This window comes from Aulonocara sp. 'chitande type north' Nkhata Bay, linkage group LG8 (assembly GCF_057382095.1).
Source record: "Aulonocara sp. 'chitande type north' Nkhata Bay isolate Kocher_YH1m ecotype deep benthic linkage group LG8, A_spYH_male_GT1.1, whole genome shotgun sequence".
Taxonomy (NCBI): Eukaryota; Metazoa; Chordata; class Actinopteri; order Cichliformes; family Cichlidae; genus Aulonocara; species Aulonocara sp. 'chitande type north' Nkhata Bay.
In genome coordinates, this window is record NC_141351.1 from 1,034,694 (window position 1) to 1,052,530 (window position 17,837).

General features: G+C 38.5%; 1 protein-coding gene across 5 annotated transcripts in view; it reads left to right on the forward strand.

The window, feature by feature from the left end:
* shisa6b (shisa family member 6b) overlaps positions 1-17,837 on the forward strand; it is a 76,436-nt gene that overhangs the window by 37,333 nt on the left and 21,266 nt on the right. For 3 of the 5 annotated variants that reach the window (XM_086304947.1, XM_086304946.1, XM_086304950.1), the window contains exon 5: positions 14,438-14,476. The exons of the other annotated variants lie outside the window; for them this stretch is intronic. In XM_086304947.1, coding sequence (XP_086161073.1) covers positions 14,438-14,476 — 39 coding nt within the window. The remainder of the gene's footprint in view (positions 1-14,437; positions 14,477-17,837) is intronic. 5 annotated transcript variants of the gene reach the window in all.

The window sequence follows — 17,837 nt, forward strand, 5'->3', positions numbered from 1 at the left end:
AATTAGCCCTTGGCTATAATCTGGCATGTTTACATGTAATTTATTGTTTATGTTCATTAACATGCACTGTCCTAAATAAATAAAATAAAAAAATAAAATAAAAATTGCCGACATAAATAACTGTACCTGTGTTGGATATAAAGAAGCAATCGTGTCATTGCAGGGGCTGTTTTTGTTCCCCTAGTAATACACGGTGTGATTTAGAATGGACAGAAACTGTACACAGCGGGCTACAACACAACATCTCCAACCAGATCTGCCTCCAGTTCAATTGTGCTCCCTGTACTAAACTGTCTCTATTCCCTTGATGTGGCATTGATCGGCCTACTCGGAGCATTGTCTGATAGTCTGACCACCACCATCAATATTGCATCAAGTTCTTTCTAAACAGCTCAGAACTATTTTGCACTCCATCTAGGGAGAGGTAATAAACATGTCTGTCTTCATTCCCTGGCAAGAATCACATGCCGCCTCATCTCACCCAGTGGCTTTATTTTGTGCGAGGGAGAACTGAATAATTGAGATCCACTTCTTTTGTGGCGCAAGGTGAGCTTTGGAAAACAGGACTTGTTACATTATTAATCACTTCAAATATTAATTAGTTATTCTTTGTAATTAGTATGTGGTCCACAGTATCCACTGTGAAGATTAAATGTTTACAACAGAGTAAGTCAATATTTGCTCACTGGAAGTTAAAGCACTCAAACCTGTGGTAGCAGCAGAGGGAATTCAGGCATTCCAGTTCTGTCTTCTGAAAACGCAGCTGGACCAGATTTTGGCCCAGACTCCACCTGACTTCTCACTGGTTTTTTCCTCCATCTCTCTCCTGACCACTGTGGTCTATCTGGCAGATACAGCAATCTAGGGAAGCATGAAGATATTAAATTAAACCAGGAGGAATCAGTCATGCAGCTGCCACAATGCCCTGTGGGAGATATAGTAAAGAACAGTGTTTGAGAGGAGGACATCTACAGTACTGGTGACTCATTGACCCAAGTCCTCTAGCTAGCTCATTAGCCCTTCATTATAACAGGTTCTGCAGACTCTGGTGACAGTGTGCTGATGTTATGTACCTTGATTTTAATTATTGGCCTGGAGCCGCTCAGATGCACTCCTGTGCTACCAAATTGCATCTGATAGCAATCTGTGTGCAATTAGGGTCACTTAAAACATATTCATATTTAAACTGGTGGTTTTGGTCAAACGATTTGAGACAAGAGACCAACCAAGTGCAGAGCCTACTTCTGAGGATGTAGCAGCTCACTAATGATCTCATCTAATGCTATAAACCCAGAAGAGAGACGGAGGGAATGCCATTTTCCCCAGTTCACCTAGTAAAAATGATCTAATTTCATGCCTTTATTTAGCTTGATTTATTTAGCATTATAGTAGGTCTAAGGGATCTTTAAAAAAGAGTAAGTGATCTTTGATGCAACTCCCCCAATGAATTGGGCATCACTAAGGTTAAATTGATTATAACTGAAATTGACCATAATATTGGGTTAGAGAAGTAACAAAAATGCATTAGTTTGTACCAACAACACGTAATTAGACAATTAATCACATGTACAATCATCCAAAAGGTACCATTATCAAATGCTTTTAAACAGCAAAAAACAATTTATTCTCATTTACTAAAGCTTTGTAAAATAAATTGTAGGACACTGTACCGCCCAAAAAACTGCTTAAGTTCTTAATACCCACCTGGTTGTTGGGAACATGTTTAGAGTTATGGGAGGTTTTAGGATCCCCTAAATCTGACCTGTTGTACGTGAAGAGGTTAAAATGTTGAAACTTTCTTTTTATCATACTTATGATTAGATTATATTAAAAAAAGAGAAAATAAAACAATAAATGTTTTATGGCATCTGCAGCTCCAGTTCAATTTGAATGTTAGACCAGCATCACTATTAACCTACTAATTAACTTAGTAATATTCATAACTGGAGTGTTTATGTTTCAACAAACTTACAACAAGAAATTGTAATAACCTTTTTCTAATCGAACTGACATTTTTACACAATCACATGTTCACACGGACATTTCTTCTGTTACATTTAAGAAATTCTGTCTCACGCTTACGGCCAATTGAGAATCACAGCTAAACTAACATGCATGTGTTTGATTAGGAAGCCATGTGTCCAGATATGTCAGGCACTGCGCCTTCCCTGATATATTATTTAAGTGCTTCTGTGTTATGCTGCTTTGTTATTATTGTATTTGGTTGTAAATATTGTGTTTCGCACTCTGTAGAATCCTTTTTCAAACCCAAAAATACATTCAAAATTGTAACTATTTGCACAAGTGTACATCAGAATCAGAATCAGAATACTTTATTGATCCCTTGGGGAAATTCTTTTTTGTTACAGTGCTCCATTATAAACAACCATTAACAAAGATAGACAATACACTAACTAAGAATAGCACAATATATACAGGCATATATATACATAAAGGTCACTTATTAATAAATAGCTGAAAAAGGAAGAACATGTGCAAAAAGGGTGTAGCTATTGCAGTATACAGTGTGTTAAATGGATGAGTTGTACAGATGGCCACAGGCAGGAATGATTTCCTGCGTCGTTCAGTGGTGCTTCTAAACATAAATGATGATCTAGAATGCTACAACTAAAACGACATATCTATTAATCTACAAATAAAGGAAATAAATGATTATTATAAGTTACATTACATTAAAGAAACCAGTCACCCTGTGTTTATATCAAATCAATGTTTCTGATATTTGAAAAATTTAGCATTATATCTATTATATCTAAATCTAGCATTATATGTGATATATGGTCTCTGATATTTCTGATTTGAATTTTTGATTAAACAAGAATATTCAGAACAGAAATATTCTGTCTTTACTCTCCCATTTTAAAATATCCTGGAAAAGCCCTTCCTTATATCACATTTATAAAGCCAATCCCAGCCCACAACCCTCTTTTAATGCAGTGTGTTGCAGTTCATAAGCCTCCTGCTCTTCGCTTGTTAAAATGTAACCATCTATTGACTTCAAAATCAAATCTGTGTGCATTAACGCATTTTGTTTCATAGATTTGAATCAGAATCAGAATCAGAATACTTTGAATGGGGCCGCTTGCTGCCTTTATATGGGAAACTGTCTTTTAGTAACATCAGGACAATATTGACCTCATCTATTTGTGTGTCAGTTGATAGTTGATGTTAATAGATGATGAGTTAAACATTGATTCTGCAATAGGATTTAGGACTGGGCAATGTAATTTGCTTTCTCATTAATGTAAACATTATACATGCTTGTTCAAACCTGACTGTGAGAAAATATTGATCGGCCAAAGACTGACTTACCTCAGTTAAAGGGCGACGCTCTGTGACTGTTGCTGTTTCTCTCACTGTGTGCAGAGGCAAACAAAGGTCAGCACCGATACAGTACGTTCCTCCCAAAATACCTATGAATGGTAACACGATGACTTCTGGGAGACAACGTTTGAGTGATATTTCAGAAAGTCCTGTCGCCTTTTACATAAATAGCTCGGCTGCTCTTTGTCCTTCATGACTTCCTCCACCCTGACAGGCTGATTGATAGGATTGTGCCTAATCCATTATTTTAGCCCATTGATTGTGCCCAAAGATCAGTGTTGTGGCAGAGGTAACAGGACCCTCCTATGAGATAGCTCCTTCATGCACGCGCAAGCAGAGGTGTCAGCTGCCAGCCTACTAATCACCCTATGCTGTGAGTAATGGCTATGAAAGCAATCACAGAAGAAATGCATCATCTCTGCAGATGCCTGATCTATCAACCTGACTCACTCTCATTTGACTGAAACGCATGCCAACATGAAATATGAAGTTTTGTTAAAGGCAGAGGAGGAGTGGTGGCTCTAGAGCTGCAGAATGTGATAATTAAACACACCCATAAAGACCAATTGTATTTCATATATTGACATGTACATGTTGCGCATTTTCCAAACATCTCCCTGGGTAAACATTTCATGCTTAGCTGTGGTGCATAATTACAATGATTCACTGGTTATATACCAACAGTCATTTTCCACTTCACTCATCTTTCAATTTGTTTCCCCGCACGATATCAGCAGAGTAATAGTGGCAGAAGAAAGAAATGGCTCGCTCGCACACCATCAAATAGCTATTTGTCAGAGAGTTTGATGTTTCATGCAAACAAAAGCAACAAGCAAGGCGTTCTCAGCTTCCCAGATTTGTTGATGGCTTGCGCTATGAAGAGGTAGCAGGAGAGACTCGCTGGTTGTCTTTCCCCATCTGCCATATTTGAAGCTGGTTTTGTTGTCATTTTGACTGTGCAGACGTAATTTCACACAGTGGGGATCGTCCCCTCCCCCAACCATTATGGAGAATGCAAAAATTGGCAAAGGGGCTGCTACATTTACTACAGCACGGGGAAGACCGGACGGAGACATCAAGGAAGAGGAAATCCACACAGGCAGATTTTCTTTCAATGAGTGCTAATGTGCCATGACCAAGAATGTCAAACCTGGCCTTTCACACCATAATAGAGTCTCATGATTTATGTTTTGGGCATCTAACAAATGCAATATTTATCATTTTGCAACAAATTACTGCTGCATCTCTGGAAATGAATTCTATAGATTTTCCTCGCGGCTTATTCTGGTTTTCTCTGAGTGAGGGTTATTACTTAATTAGATGGGAGGAAGGCTCTGTCAGACATTTCCCCTGCCTCCAACTGAGACTTTTGTTACCCCAGCTGCTTGTGTAGAATACTGATCGCCTGGCAGATACTTTAACCAATTACCTGACAAATTTGAAATTTGAAATAATATATGAATGCCATTCCTCAAATCCCTGCTCTTGCTTTACTCTCTACCCATGTTTCGCTGCAGGATGAGTCCCCTGTTTTCAGGATTAGCTGGAATCTAGAATCTTTCAAGTTTTACTGCTCATTAGAAATAGAAAAAAAAAACTCTTTTGAACTGAAATCAATTATAATGAAAACTAAGTGTTGTACAAACGAAAGCATTTCATGACATGATGTTAAGATTAAGAGATGATTATTTTTTAAACAAAGTGTGGTCCAGTACAATCTTTTCTTTCATTCTAGGTAAACATGCTCAGTTATCCCCTTCAAAAAGGTTTCTTTGCTGAATTTTATTACATGATACACTTGGGTAATAAAATAATAACTAAAGTGCGTAGTGCCTAAAAATGCAATACGTCTATTAGGAAGTTGCCGTCATGGTCAAGTAAATCTTTAGTCTCATCAGAGCATGAACGGGTCTTCCAGCTGTGTCTCCTGTGTGTCATCTGACAAACTGTAGCTGACGCGTCACGTGGTTTAGTTTGAGCGCTTTCTTTTTGGCACTCTGCCACACCACAGATTCTGGTGAAGGACAAGGTTCAGCTGCTGTTGTCTGCACAGTCCCTTCACTCTGAATGATACAGCTTGAAGCTCTTTCAGAGTTATTGTTTCTTGGCGTCCTTCCTTAGAAGTCCCCTTCTCGCTTGCTTACTCAAATTTGCAACTGTGCCAAGCTCTCTCCATTTCTTAATGACTGATTAAAATGGCATCAGGGCTTCTCGGTGACTTTTAAATGATTTAGGTGGCTTTTATTGAATGCATGTATACTTGGAAATGTATTTTCTTTTAAGATTTCAAACAAGACAAGTGTTTTTGAGTTGATCAAAGTCAAACCAGACTGCTGGTTCTATAGCCATGTTGTCATCTAGAGGAGGCTGCACTTCAACTGCTTAATAACCCATAACATGGCACTTCCTATAACATAAATCTAATAAGAATGTAAAAGGAAGGGTCCTTTTGATTCAAGTCTGCTTTTCCAATGCATTTCATTATGGCATCTTGAACTTGAGTTGGCGGAGTTTGCAGAACAGGGCTGAAATTCAGTGGAATTTGTGGAAAGAATAGCAGAACCAAGTAGTTGAAAAACTTTTCTTGGTCTGAAAAATGAAGCTTATGCTGAAATCTGTGTTCTTTGTAATTTTCCTGCAGGAGATGACTACTATTGTAGTAGTAGGAAAACTGCTCTTTTGCTCCGTTACCTCAGTAAGCTTTGTTCAATTACTAGTTTTGAGTCGCATTTAAAAAAACACATTATGTTCATTTTGTAATTTATGAACCAAAATAAGGTTTTGGTGTTTTGAGAGCCCAGTTGCAGCAAAAAAGCCCTATGCAAGTACCAGTCCATTTAAACTGCTCTTGAAGCTACCACCGTGGCTGTTTTGAATACTTTAATGTGTATTTATGTGTCTTTATTAATCCAGCCATGGAAAATAGGGTTGGTATGGCCCATGACTACTCAATAAGGGGCTCTTAAACGACGGGACCAACGCACACTTACCTGTTTGATGCCTTTTAATATATTTGTGAGTCCCCACTAAGTAAGCATATTTATCTTCTATATAAAAATCTGGTGTATATAATATGATGTGATTCCATTACAGCATGTTCTCTGTGTTTAACCTAATGATTACTCTGCGTAAAAGATCAGGGCACCACCCCTGACTGCCTGAAGTAGAATTTCCACAAAAAGTTAGAAAATAGATTTTTTTCAGTATTTCAATAGAAACAACAAATTGAAAATTAGTTCAGAAATTCCCAAAGTTATTGGGATACTATTATTAATCGATGATTGCTCTTCCAACTTCTCTATCTTGACTTGTAGGTGGCGCAAATTAGTTAATCAGAGAATTACTACATGCTCAAATGTATCCTATGCAACCAGCAGAAAGGTTCATTATGCCATCACTACACTAGTGTGGATAAAAAGGGGATGGGGTGGCTGTAGCTCAGGAGGTAGAGCAGGTGATCTACTGATTGGAACGTTAGTGGTTCAAGCCCTGGCTCCACCAGTTTGCATGGCAAGTATCCTTGGGCAAGATACAAACCCCAAGTTGCTCTCTGATGCGTCCATTGAAGCATGAATTAGGAAGCTATAAAAAAAAAATTAGAAGAAAAGTGATCAGTTGAATGTTGTATAGAGCGCTTTGAGTACCCTAGGGAGAGTCAAAAAGCAAAAAGCCACATCTAGTATAGATGGGAATGCGTACTTTCTATAGGCGGTGCAGACTGTGTGTGAACTGAAAACAAAAATCTGCAAAAGAGACAAGGTTTTACTTCCCAGTGAGAAACATGAAATACTAAGAATCCTAAATACTGTCCTATAAAAACCTTTTGTGTAGCTTTTCCTTGCTCACCACCAAATGAATCACAATTGCTGTGATCGGTACAACTGATGTGACCAGTGGCATCTTTCTTACATGTTAATAAAGCCATGCTGAACGGTGCACTATTCTCAGCTGGAGCTCTGTAGCCTGTGGCTGCTCACTAAATCTCAATGACTTCATTAAATCATTACCATGAGTCACAGCATGCAGTGCCAACAGCAATTAAAACACAACAGAAAAGAACAGAGTCCTTGGGCCACTGTTTTGCTCTTGAGACTGCTACGCTTTACTAGATTTGGGAGAATGATTGACATACCAATAGGTCCCTAGGTGGATTAAAGAGCCTTAATCAATATTCAAATTTGTCTCACTCACACCCTTTGCCTGGAGCTAATTGTGCAAACCATGTCAAGTGCTGTCTGCTTTTGTGCTTCAGGCTGATTTTGAAGCAGGACACATTTTCTGTCACATCCAGGAATGTGATGAGCCTCTGAAATTTTAATGGCGCAAATGGTGAAAAATGATTGATAAATGGTCAGAAATGATCAAAAGCCAAGCAACGGGGCTCTGAAGGTCTCCACTCATACAGAGAAGGCTCATTAATACGCATACAAATCTTTTTTTTGATATTTCATTCCTCATTCAACCAGGAGGCCAAAGGAGATGGAAAAAGCACAACTTTCAATGAATGTGTCAAAGCTTTAATTCTAGTCTCTCCTCTTTTCTTCTGCAGAAACACATTTCTATTCATGAAGTAAACCCGTCATAGCCATGATACCGCATCCTTATGTTTCTTTTATAAAACTCCAGCAAAATGGTAATTGAATTGCAACAGTAGGCTTCCGTCCCTTATGCAGTCTTAAAGAAGCCTTTATCTTAGCAAATGACTGACAGTTGATTATGAAAAACCCAGCTTTTTCTTTTTTTCCTCTTGTGTAAAGACGATCCACCCACACCTTCTGCTTTTGTGTGCACCATTGTTATGGCTCCATTGTTAATGAGTTTAGAATTAACTGTCTGTATTGACTGGAGACCGGAGACCCTGCTGAGGCTGATTGTGCTGTTGAATGGGGAACTGGAGAAGTATGGACAGGGTGCACAGTGTGTGCAGGTGTCTGCTCGCTGTCTAGAAGTGGGAAGGGTTTTTCACAGTGGTCGCACTTCAGTACAGGTGACTGCTGTGGAGCCTGACATCAGGTGTCATCTGGTGGCAATTCATCTTTACTTTGAATTTTATTGTAATTTTTTTTATTTTGATGTAAAGAAAGCATCAACTGCTAAAGCTGGAGCACCAGTTAAAAGAGGGCATTAAATACTACCTAAACTAATCCATTGCACTCAGTTCTACTTGTATACTCAGAGACATTTGGCATTAGCCATTGTAAGCGTAGATATATTTGTATACCAGTTCTTACTGCTTTTTTCCAGCAATGGAAGAACAGAGTGATTAGACACAGCATCTGAATGTTTTCACTCATAAGACAACTTTTATCGAATCATATATAAATATGTATGTATTCATTATGACTTGAAACAAGCCCACAATTTCTATGCAGAAGGAAATTGTATTGTAACCAGAAGAGTTCTCTCATGCTGATCATTAGAAAGAAGGTATTTCCACACTGAGTTCACTTCTCAAACCCAGACTTGGTTTTAACACGTCTGTATTGTTTGACAGCTATTTTGGAAACATTATATTCTTGACTTGCATATGTGCACATGTGCAGTTATGTAGACCAGTTATTTTTTCACCCACGTTCAACCAATTTCTGAATGTAACATTTCTGAACACCTTGCTGGAATTTCTTACCTTAACTTATTACTATTTAGTGGCCAAAGATCCCTGAGAGATCACTGTAATCACTTATTTTCTTAATAACATAAGAAATCACACACTAATTATTATTAAACGTAAACTCAAATGAATTTTAGGATTAAGCAATGAAGTAATGACATTAATGAGCAGTAGAATCATGATGTGGAAGAAAGCCCAGAAGCTAAAAAACTTCTTTATTCATCCACTTTTAGTGGATGTGGTTTTTCACGATTTTAAGATTTGACATTGTTGTATTGTAGGGTCTTTACCTACAATATGAATGCCTTGAGGTGATTGTTGTTGGCATTTGGCCTGATAAAAACTGAATTGAATTTAAATTGTGTATTTAGATAGGAGTGTACTGGAGGTGTGCATGCAAGTAGGCCATTTAGTTTAAGCCAGCCAAGACTACGGCAACTTTAATGAGTTTTGGTCTTGAGGATATCTGAAGTCAGAGTGCTGCTTATATGCTTAGTTTCCCTGCTGATTGTCAGTTCATTAAATACCTTCAATGCCATTCTTTAAAAAATATCTATCTATCAATGTTAAACACAGAAGATGTCTCATGTGGATCAAGTAGGTGAAGAATTTATAGAAAGACAATGCTGGGAAACACAGTACTATTTAAACCATCCGTCACAGGTCAAGCAATTTTAGTTATATAGCAGTGCTAAAAAGTATACTGTAGTAATCTGGCTGGATGCCTCCTGTGCTTCTGCTACTTCTCTTTCCCTCTGTCCTACAGCATAGTTCTCCAAAATGAGCTTGTGGACAGGAGATGAGATATGATCCTTGGAATTAAAACAGCATTTTCTACTTTGATCATCCAGCACTGTGTGAAGCACTGAAATAAGACTCTTCTTTATCGAATCTCTACTCTCACTCTCCCTCTCTTAATCTTTCCCTTGCTTGCTCACCCCACTCTTTCTGAGCTTGGGGGATAGCTGTATGAGATGAAGAGTTAATGAAGATTTTTTTTCTTCCCCTGCATGAAGACGGGTAAACTCTTGACAACTTTGTACTCTGCTTTTGTTAATCATGTCACGATCAGCTTTCATGCTTTACAATCCCAACCCCTGAACCAGTTAAGCATGAATATTTAACATTGTTATTTTCAAGTCTCTATGAATACGGCTTAAATAACTGCATGAGCTGCTGCTACACAAATGAATCGGGACTGTAGTTGGCCGAATGGCTTCAGCCTTCTCCGTGTAACAATCTCAGTAATCTCCCTGTTTATTTCTTTTCATTACACACCATCTTATTTTATACCACTTACACGCCCTTGTCCTTACACAAACACTCATATGTGGCCATGTCTTCATAAACTGCTACTGAGATGCAACATTGTCAAATAGCCATTTAAGATGCTATCATCTGATATGGAGGCTGACGTGGGATGATGCTAGAAGTGTAGTTATGTAAGCAGCTTTCTCAGGGACTGATAGCAATCCAGCAGGGGAGCGGCGGTGTGTGTGTGTGTGGATGTATATTGGGTGTGGGTCTGGGGGTGTGAAACAAATCACACATTCAGTACGCTACATAATATTACACCCAGTGTTTTGCCACAGGTACAGAGATTCACTCCTTCAGGGAATTTGATTTGTTAACATGCTAATGTGCTGAGATTAGCGAAGCAACAAACTGAGCGCGCATCACTCAGTGAGGTGCTGATTGAAAGAAATCAACAACAGGGGAAGTGGGGAAGAAACAAAATGCACATTTTTGAAATTAAACCATTTTATTTACAGACCAAAGATAGACACACTTGATTTTTAACCAAAACAAATACCAAGCTGTATATGGACCATGCTGCATTGCAGAGTTTGCAGTCACATGACCGCTAATCATGTGACCCTACAAGAATTTCTATTTACAGGGTATCATATGCCCCAAATTCTAACTGCATTCTTCTGCTGTATTAAGTAATTCATTTTAAAGACAAGTCCTATGACTGAACTATGGAAATATGTAGCTTGCTTTAAATGATCTTGAAGTGATTGGAGGCTCCTTCCATCTCAGTAAACCAGTGAGGCATCCCAACAGCTGCTCTGCATGTTACGCTGAAGGTTTCGAGTTAGCTCATTACAATGATCCATTTGTTGTGATGAATTAATAATCATTTTGTTTGACTGTGTGTTCAGCTCCCAGGCTGCATCTCCACTATCAGCAAACATGGCTAATGTGATTTTAGGCCAACATATGCTACTTTTTGCGTCAATATGAAATACAAGAGTACGCGAGGAATTTGTAGTCATAAAAAAACATTTAGTTTTATTGCAACATGCATCACAGTATGGCAGCAGCCCCTGAAGTCAGTATTCCCATCATGTTGCTCGTTAATGCTCATTACTATCAGTGATGTTTACAGCATTGATTGCTGGATGGAAACAGATTTGTGAATTATGAACTTCTCAGTAAATATCAGGGGGCCAAGTTTTGCCCATTTTATTGGCTCATACTTTTTCCCTCACCTTGGGTCTGTGTTTATTATGAACACATGCCACGTTTGGGGCTGACATTTGAGCAGGCCGACTCCACATCATTGATTTCAGGTAGTCCTGCTGATATGTCAGGGCCTACAGGGGCATAGGTGGCTGGAAATGCAGCTGCGGCCCTGTAGAACAATCTTGGGCTGAAAATTTGAGCAAACATTGTTCACTTCTGATGGTGGGTGTGCTGGCAAGGAGATTTTCCTAGGAAAGGAGGTCTCCCCTGTGCACCCACTTCTCTCTACAGCTTCCACAGCCAGCATCAATAAATGTATGTATGTGTAACCATCTTATTCCATGTAAGGAGCACATCTAATGTCGTATACTGTTGAGCTTTTATATTTGTAACCCAGCTTTTGATTTATCTAATTTCTTAACGGACTGTTTGAAACCTTTAATTTATCTGGTTTCTCGGTATTTTAAGAAAATGCAAAATAACTGACTGCTTTACATGGCAACACTGTGAAATGAGACAGTTGTTTGCTTGTGCAACGCTGAAGGGAAATGCTGAATCTTCCTGTAGCAGTCTTCAACAATATGAGTTTCTGTTGACTAAAACACTGCACACATCATAAAATACACTGCATAATGCTGACTCAGGAGAACAGTAACTAATGCTCAGGTATCAAGGTTTCTTGTCACAATTTGCTTCTAAAAAATGTGCATCAACCCTCAGGCTGGCATGAGAAACCACAAATAGGGCTGGTCTTTTGCAGCTCTTACAGCAGGGTCACAAAGAGATGAATTGCCTGCATTACCTCCAATAAAGAAAAGAAAATATATTCTGTGGCTACTAAAGCTGAAGGTTTATGGAAGCTACACATTTTACTAGGCTTTAAACTGAGCATAGATTTCACTGCAGGTCCCCAACGCTCCCATGCTGCAGGAATACATCCACATCCTCCTCATTATCCCCCTCACCAAGCATAGGGCATCAATCAGGTGCATTGAGCGTGTTCTCTGGGGGAAACACTCTGCAACCATCAATACGTCAGCCTTGCATCACATGTCTTATAGATTTATCAAGTCATTTATTATTTATTGATGTGAATAAAACTCAGGGTCATCTTGTAAGAGTCTTCACCCATACTGCTTGAGAGGGTACAGCAAGGGTTTGATTTCAGTGGTCTTACTGCTCCTGTAAGGTCACAACCTCGTGAGGTCAAAGTGACCATAGCTAATCTGATGAAGAGGTTATCATGAACTACTCATCAATAACACTCTACAGCAGCTCAGCTACTGATATCATAATGAGCACATTCAAATATATATGTCAAAAGATTCAAATGAAAAAGATACATGACTCAGCTTTTCTTTCAATACAACCCGTCTTAATATTTGTTAGTGTATTGCCCTACCTCTCCACCAAATATTTATGACAGATGTTTGCTCTAATTAGTTTTTTCCTCGTATTTTTGGAAGATATGAGCTCATTATTTTTTCAGCTGCAGGCAATTCCAAGCTGCTGTATGTTGTTTCTATTTCAGCTTAATAAGTCAAAAAAGTTAAAGCACTTTGTTTAGATATAGAATCAGCTCAAAATCAATAAAATGATACAATCAATATATGAATTTACTACTACTATGATAGTAACAAATAATTAATTAACTATTAAAATGACACACTAAACCGCTGTCTGTACGTCTGTTTATTCGTAGCTGAGCAAACACACAGTTTTTCGGTCCACCGCCTGCAGCTGCATGCAGTTCTTCACTTTGAAAATTGAAATAAAAAAGGAAAGCTTTGGCATACATTATGCTTTTTTTTCTTTCACTCCCACCATTAAATTGAATATAACATATTTAATGGTGTAGCCAGATCGCATTTTGGCAGCCGCTGGTAACCATGAGCTTTGTTGCTCTCACTATGTTGTTACAGGAGCTTGTTTTTGGAGCAATAGTGTGTCCACAGTTAAAATACCTATTACTAGCTTAGTTCTAAATCATATTTTATGTAGTTTTACTATATAAAGCGTCAGATAAAATGATCTGATTTCTCTGCTATGGGTGGTTCTTTACAATATAAAAGGGAGACAGGAAAGACCCAGTAAGCTATACACTACAGTGAGCACACTAGTGTGTCCATGTGTCTTCACTCTGTTGGGTATGTGTACTTTAGCATTTCATTACTGAGGTGTAGTGTTTGCAGATTTCTCTCACAGGGGATTTCACATAAACCACTTAATGTATATGTATAACTACACTTAAATCTGCAATTCATGCTCATCAGTATATCCGCAGTAAAATAACACCCCCACCTTTTGTCATGAATGTATTATAGAGTCGTTGGGTTTAAGGTCAGAACTGGCATGCACACCATGTAGACACAGAGCTGGGGAAAATATCCTTGTAGCTGCGTGTTGTTGTGTGGGAGGCAACCACGATGAGAAGCTGATGTTAAATCGATGATGATGGATCAAAGTGCTGCATGGCTGGAGCCCTGCGGTGTTAGGGTGTGCGGAACAACAGTGACTTTTGCATCTCTTCCTTTCTACTCATTAGCCTCTTTGTCTCCCCTTTTACCCCAATTCTCTCTTCATCTTGAAACCCTCTCTGTCTCTCCCCTATATTAAGAGGAATGCAATGTGTGTCTGAATTTTGGAGTGGGGAGAGAGGTGACTTGATGCTTTGTGTCATGGTGTCAGGTAGAATCAGACACTAGCAGATGGGAAGAAAAATATTAACCTTTAATAAACAATCAGTATCGGTGCACAAAAAATGACCTCACTTTTGGTAACATTTTGCCTGTAACCACTATAAAAGACATGTTTGTCATGAGTGAAGCTACTACGCTTCAGTGAGGCTGAATTTTGGCATGTAGAATAACAGCAAAATGGTTGTTTTCACCTCTGAACAAGACTATTGTAAATTTAACCACATGCAAAAACAATAACTGCCAGTTATTCAGTGTGATCATGTTCTATAACCATCCAAGTGGCAGAATCTAATCACTTGGTTCTGTTTTCTAGGAGAAAAACATTGGCCGGTCCGCTCCCAGAGTCACCATGGTAGGGATGGCTATTCTTTGTTAAAGGTTAAAGCTGCCTCTAGCCACTTATTTTACATTTGCTTTATCGTTAGCTTCATAGCATAATTGCCTAAGTCATTTGACTAAGTCAATGACTTAGGCACTTATGCTATGAAGCTAACGTTATGAACCTGTTAAAGATTTATACAGATAATATAAGATAATATCAACTTCCTGCGTGTTTGGAGGCAGCTTATACCTGCAGTGTTAATTGTAGTGAAGTGCCTTCCCATTGATCTCTATTTGTATACTCAGTATATAACCTCCTACTTGACATTTAGCTTTTCTGTCTATGTAACAAGTGCACATGTGTAGTCTGGTTCATTTGTGTGCTATTTTTAGGGGTGAAACGGTACACAAAAATAATTAGTATGGTTAAAAGTCTATGCAATGTTAAAACAAGTTGAAGTTGTGCATAATAAAGACAAACATGCTATGTCACCCTTCTGCAAAGAATATTTTTCCAAGCCTGAAGCAGCAGAAAAAACAGATTTATGAGGAAATAGCCAACCTGGTTTTGTCCAAAGCTATAATACGAAACAACCAAATAACTGGCACTTTTGAATCAGCTGTGATCACTGGTGGTTTTTCCTTAAAGCATGCCTCCAGTCATGTCTGTAAGGTTGCCTCCAACACATTTTGGTTGTCATGCAGCCGCTAACTGGACTCTAAAATCCTAAAATAGTTAATTGCACATTAGAATTGTCAAGTCATGGTTAAAAGAAAAATATACCTCTTTTTTTCAATTCCAAGGTTTTACATATCAGGACATCACAAAAAATGAGAGATGAACAAAAAAATATATCAAGTCATTATTTAAGAAATATAAAAGCAAAATGTAGAAGCACTGAGGGAAAAACTAAGTGCGCCCAATGATTCAGTAGCTTGTAGAATCATTTTTATTAGGAATAACTTAAATTAATCATTTCCTTTAAGGCTTTGTCAGTCTCTTCATTGAGGTTTGCAGAGATTTGTTTATACACAGCTCTCATGTCAAGGTCATGCCACAGCATTTCAAATAAGCTGAGATCTGGACTGACTGGGCCATTGCAGTGCCTTGATTATTTTTTTTTCCCATTTTTTAAATAGATTTGCCAGTATGCTTGGGATCATTGTCCTGTTTCATTACCTTATGTTACCTGTGAGACATTTAACTCCAGAATAAGTTGGTACACAGTACTGAGTCTGTATCCCAAGATCCGCCACCGTGTTAGATAGTTGGTATGTCATGCAATGATGTTTCTTTTAAAGAGAAGTGGCTAATTACTGGCAACCTTTCCAAAACATGTCATACTTGTTCAGTTTTTTTCTAATTGTATTGTCCTGAACTTTAACGTGCTTACTGAAGTTTATAGATCCAGGATGTAAGTTTTTGTAATTCCTCTGCAAACTGGTCAATTTTATTTTGGGATGCATTTTCCCTGGATGTCCATTTCATCATCACTCCATTACAGAACTTTGGATTCGTGGACAGATTGTTTGGAAACAAGCTAATAAACCTAATCAGATTAATGAGTAGGACCAGATAATGTTTTAGGTTGTCCTGATATGTAAAACCTGAGAACTGAAAAGGGGCGGTGTGTTTTTTTTTTTACCCTAGCTCTACCTTTCTTCATCCAAGCTTTAGTTCCACGTATTTGGTAGACTCAGTGAATGTGGTGCACTAGTCTGTGTCCAGTTTTTGTCATTTTGAATGATAGCCGGGTGGTGCCTCTTATACATCCAGGGGCTAATACATACATTAGTATGTTGTTGGACAAAAGTGGCGATCTGTTAAAGCTCTGCAGATGGGACCATCTAACTTGAGATAACAAGTTTCCTTTGCATTAAAATATAGACTTAATTAGTCTTACGCTAATTTAAAGGCAAACTGAACCCAATGCCCTGTAACAGGCTATATGTATGTACCGTAACACCCCTATCTAGTTCTGTTTAGGTCACTGGTGTGGTAATGTGGGCTTGCCTATAAGAAAACACTGTTAAGAGGAGATTTGCACTAAAAAAGTTTCAGCCTACTTATTTAAAAATATATATTTTTAAAAGCTAACCAAACTAGGACAGACTTTTTGTAAACAAGAATATTCTGTACCTCCTGATGTTTGTTGAAGCTGGCCCACATTATATGACTTTTGTTTTTTTAAATTGTGCTGTGCATTAAAACCCAACTGGTCTTGTTTCACGCTTGTGTTCTAATTCCTGCCCTTTGGACTGTATGTTTTGAAATGTTTCACTTTCTATGTGTTGTCCTCTTTACTGAATTGAATGTCCTAACCTCTATGGTGTACGTGCTCTTCGATTCTGTCCGTCTCAGTGGAGAGGAGGGCTGGTCTATGAAGGCATGGATAAAGGCAGTTTTGATGATGTTACTTTTTTAATTTTAAGAAGACATCAGATAAATCTGTCCTTATTCTTGCTTACGATATACGGACCCTCCTCTTCCTCCTCTACCTCTTCTTCGCCCTCCGCCTCCTCCCAAAGGAAGTCTGCTTTTCAACAGCCTGCAAAAGGAGTCGGTTGGTATGTCGATCAACTGTGAAGCAGAAGAAACTGATTCTTTTCTGCTGAGGTATTATTCCTACAGTGCGCCAAGCGATGAAAACGGCATATTGTTACACTGTTTGATTTTCAAGAAAGATTATCTTTAAACCCAGGGAGCCACTGTGGCTTTGTGGCGAGAGAACCGAGTGTAACCACGCAAGCTTTGTAGGAACATCATGACACACCACTTCAATAAAACGGATGCCTTATTGCCTTTTAACACTTGGGGTCACAGTCCACAGTGGGTTCAGTGTCTATCACATTTCAAAATGAACTGGGTATGAAGTCCATCTCAACCTCTTGCCCTTCCCCTTCCCTGCTGAGACTATCATGGCACATTTGTCAAGCAGCAGAGGCAGTGAATTGTCAAGTAACTGCTTGGCCTTTGGTGTCTTGGGGGTGATTGTGAGCTTTGAGATAAAGAGCGATATTTACTGGCGCTGTGGATAGACACAGTCTGTGTTGTATTTGGATTTTACTGCACTTGGAAGAACATAGTAGCAACCCTCTTTGTTAATGTATTTATCTATGAATGCATAATAAAATCTGAGTATTTCTGTGCAGCTATTAGCTTCCAACAATTCAAAACACTCATTAACAGACATGAGGTAGAGATCAGTCCGCAACCTTGGCCATGTAGCAATACACTGTGTCTGTAATACTAAAAGTATACAGACAGGAAACCGCTCCAGTTACTGTAATTTTTAAAAATTTCATTAATGTATGTAATCGAACTCGCTGCTGTGAAAAATCAATAAAATAATTTAAAATACGATCCAAACCTTTCATCTGATTTTTAAAGC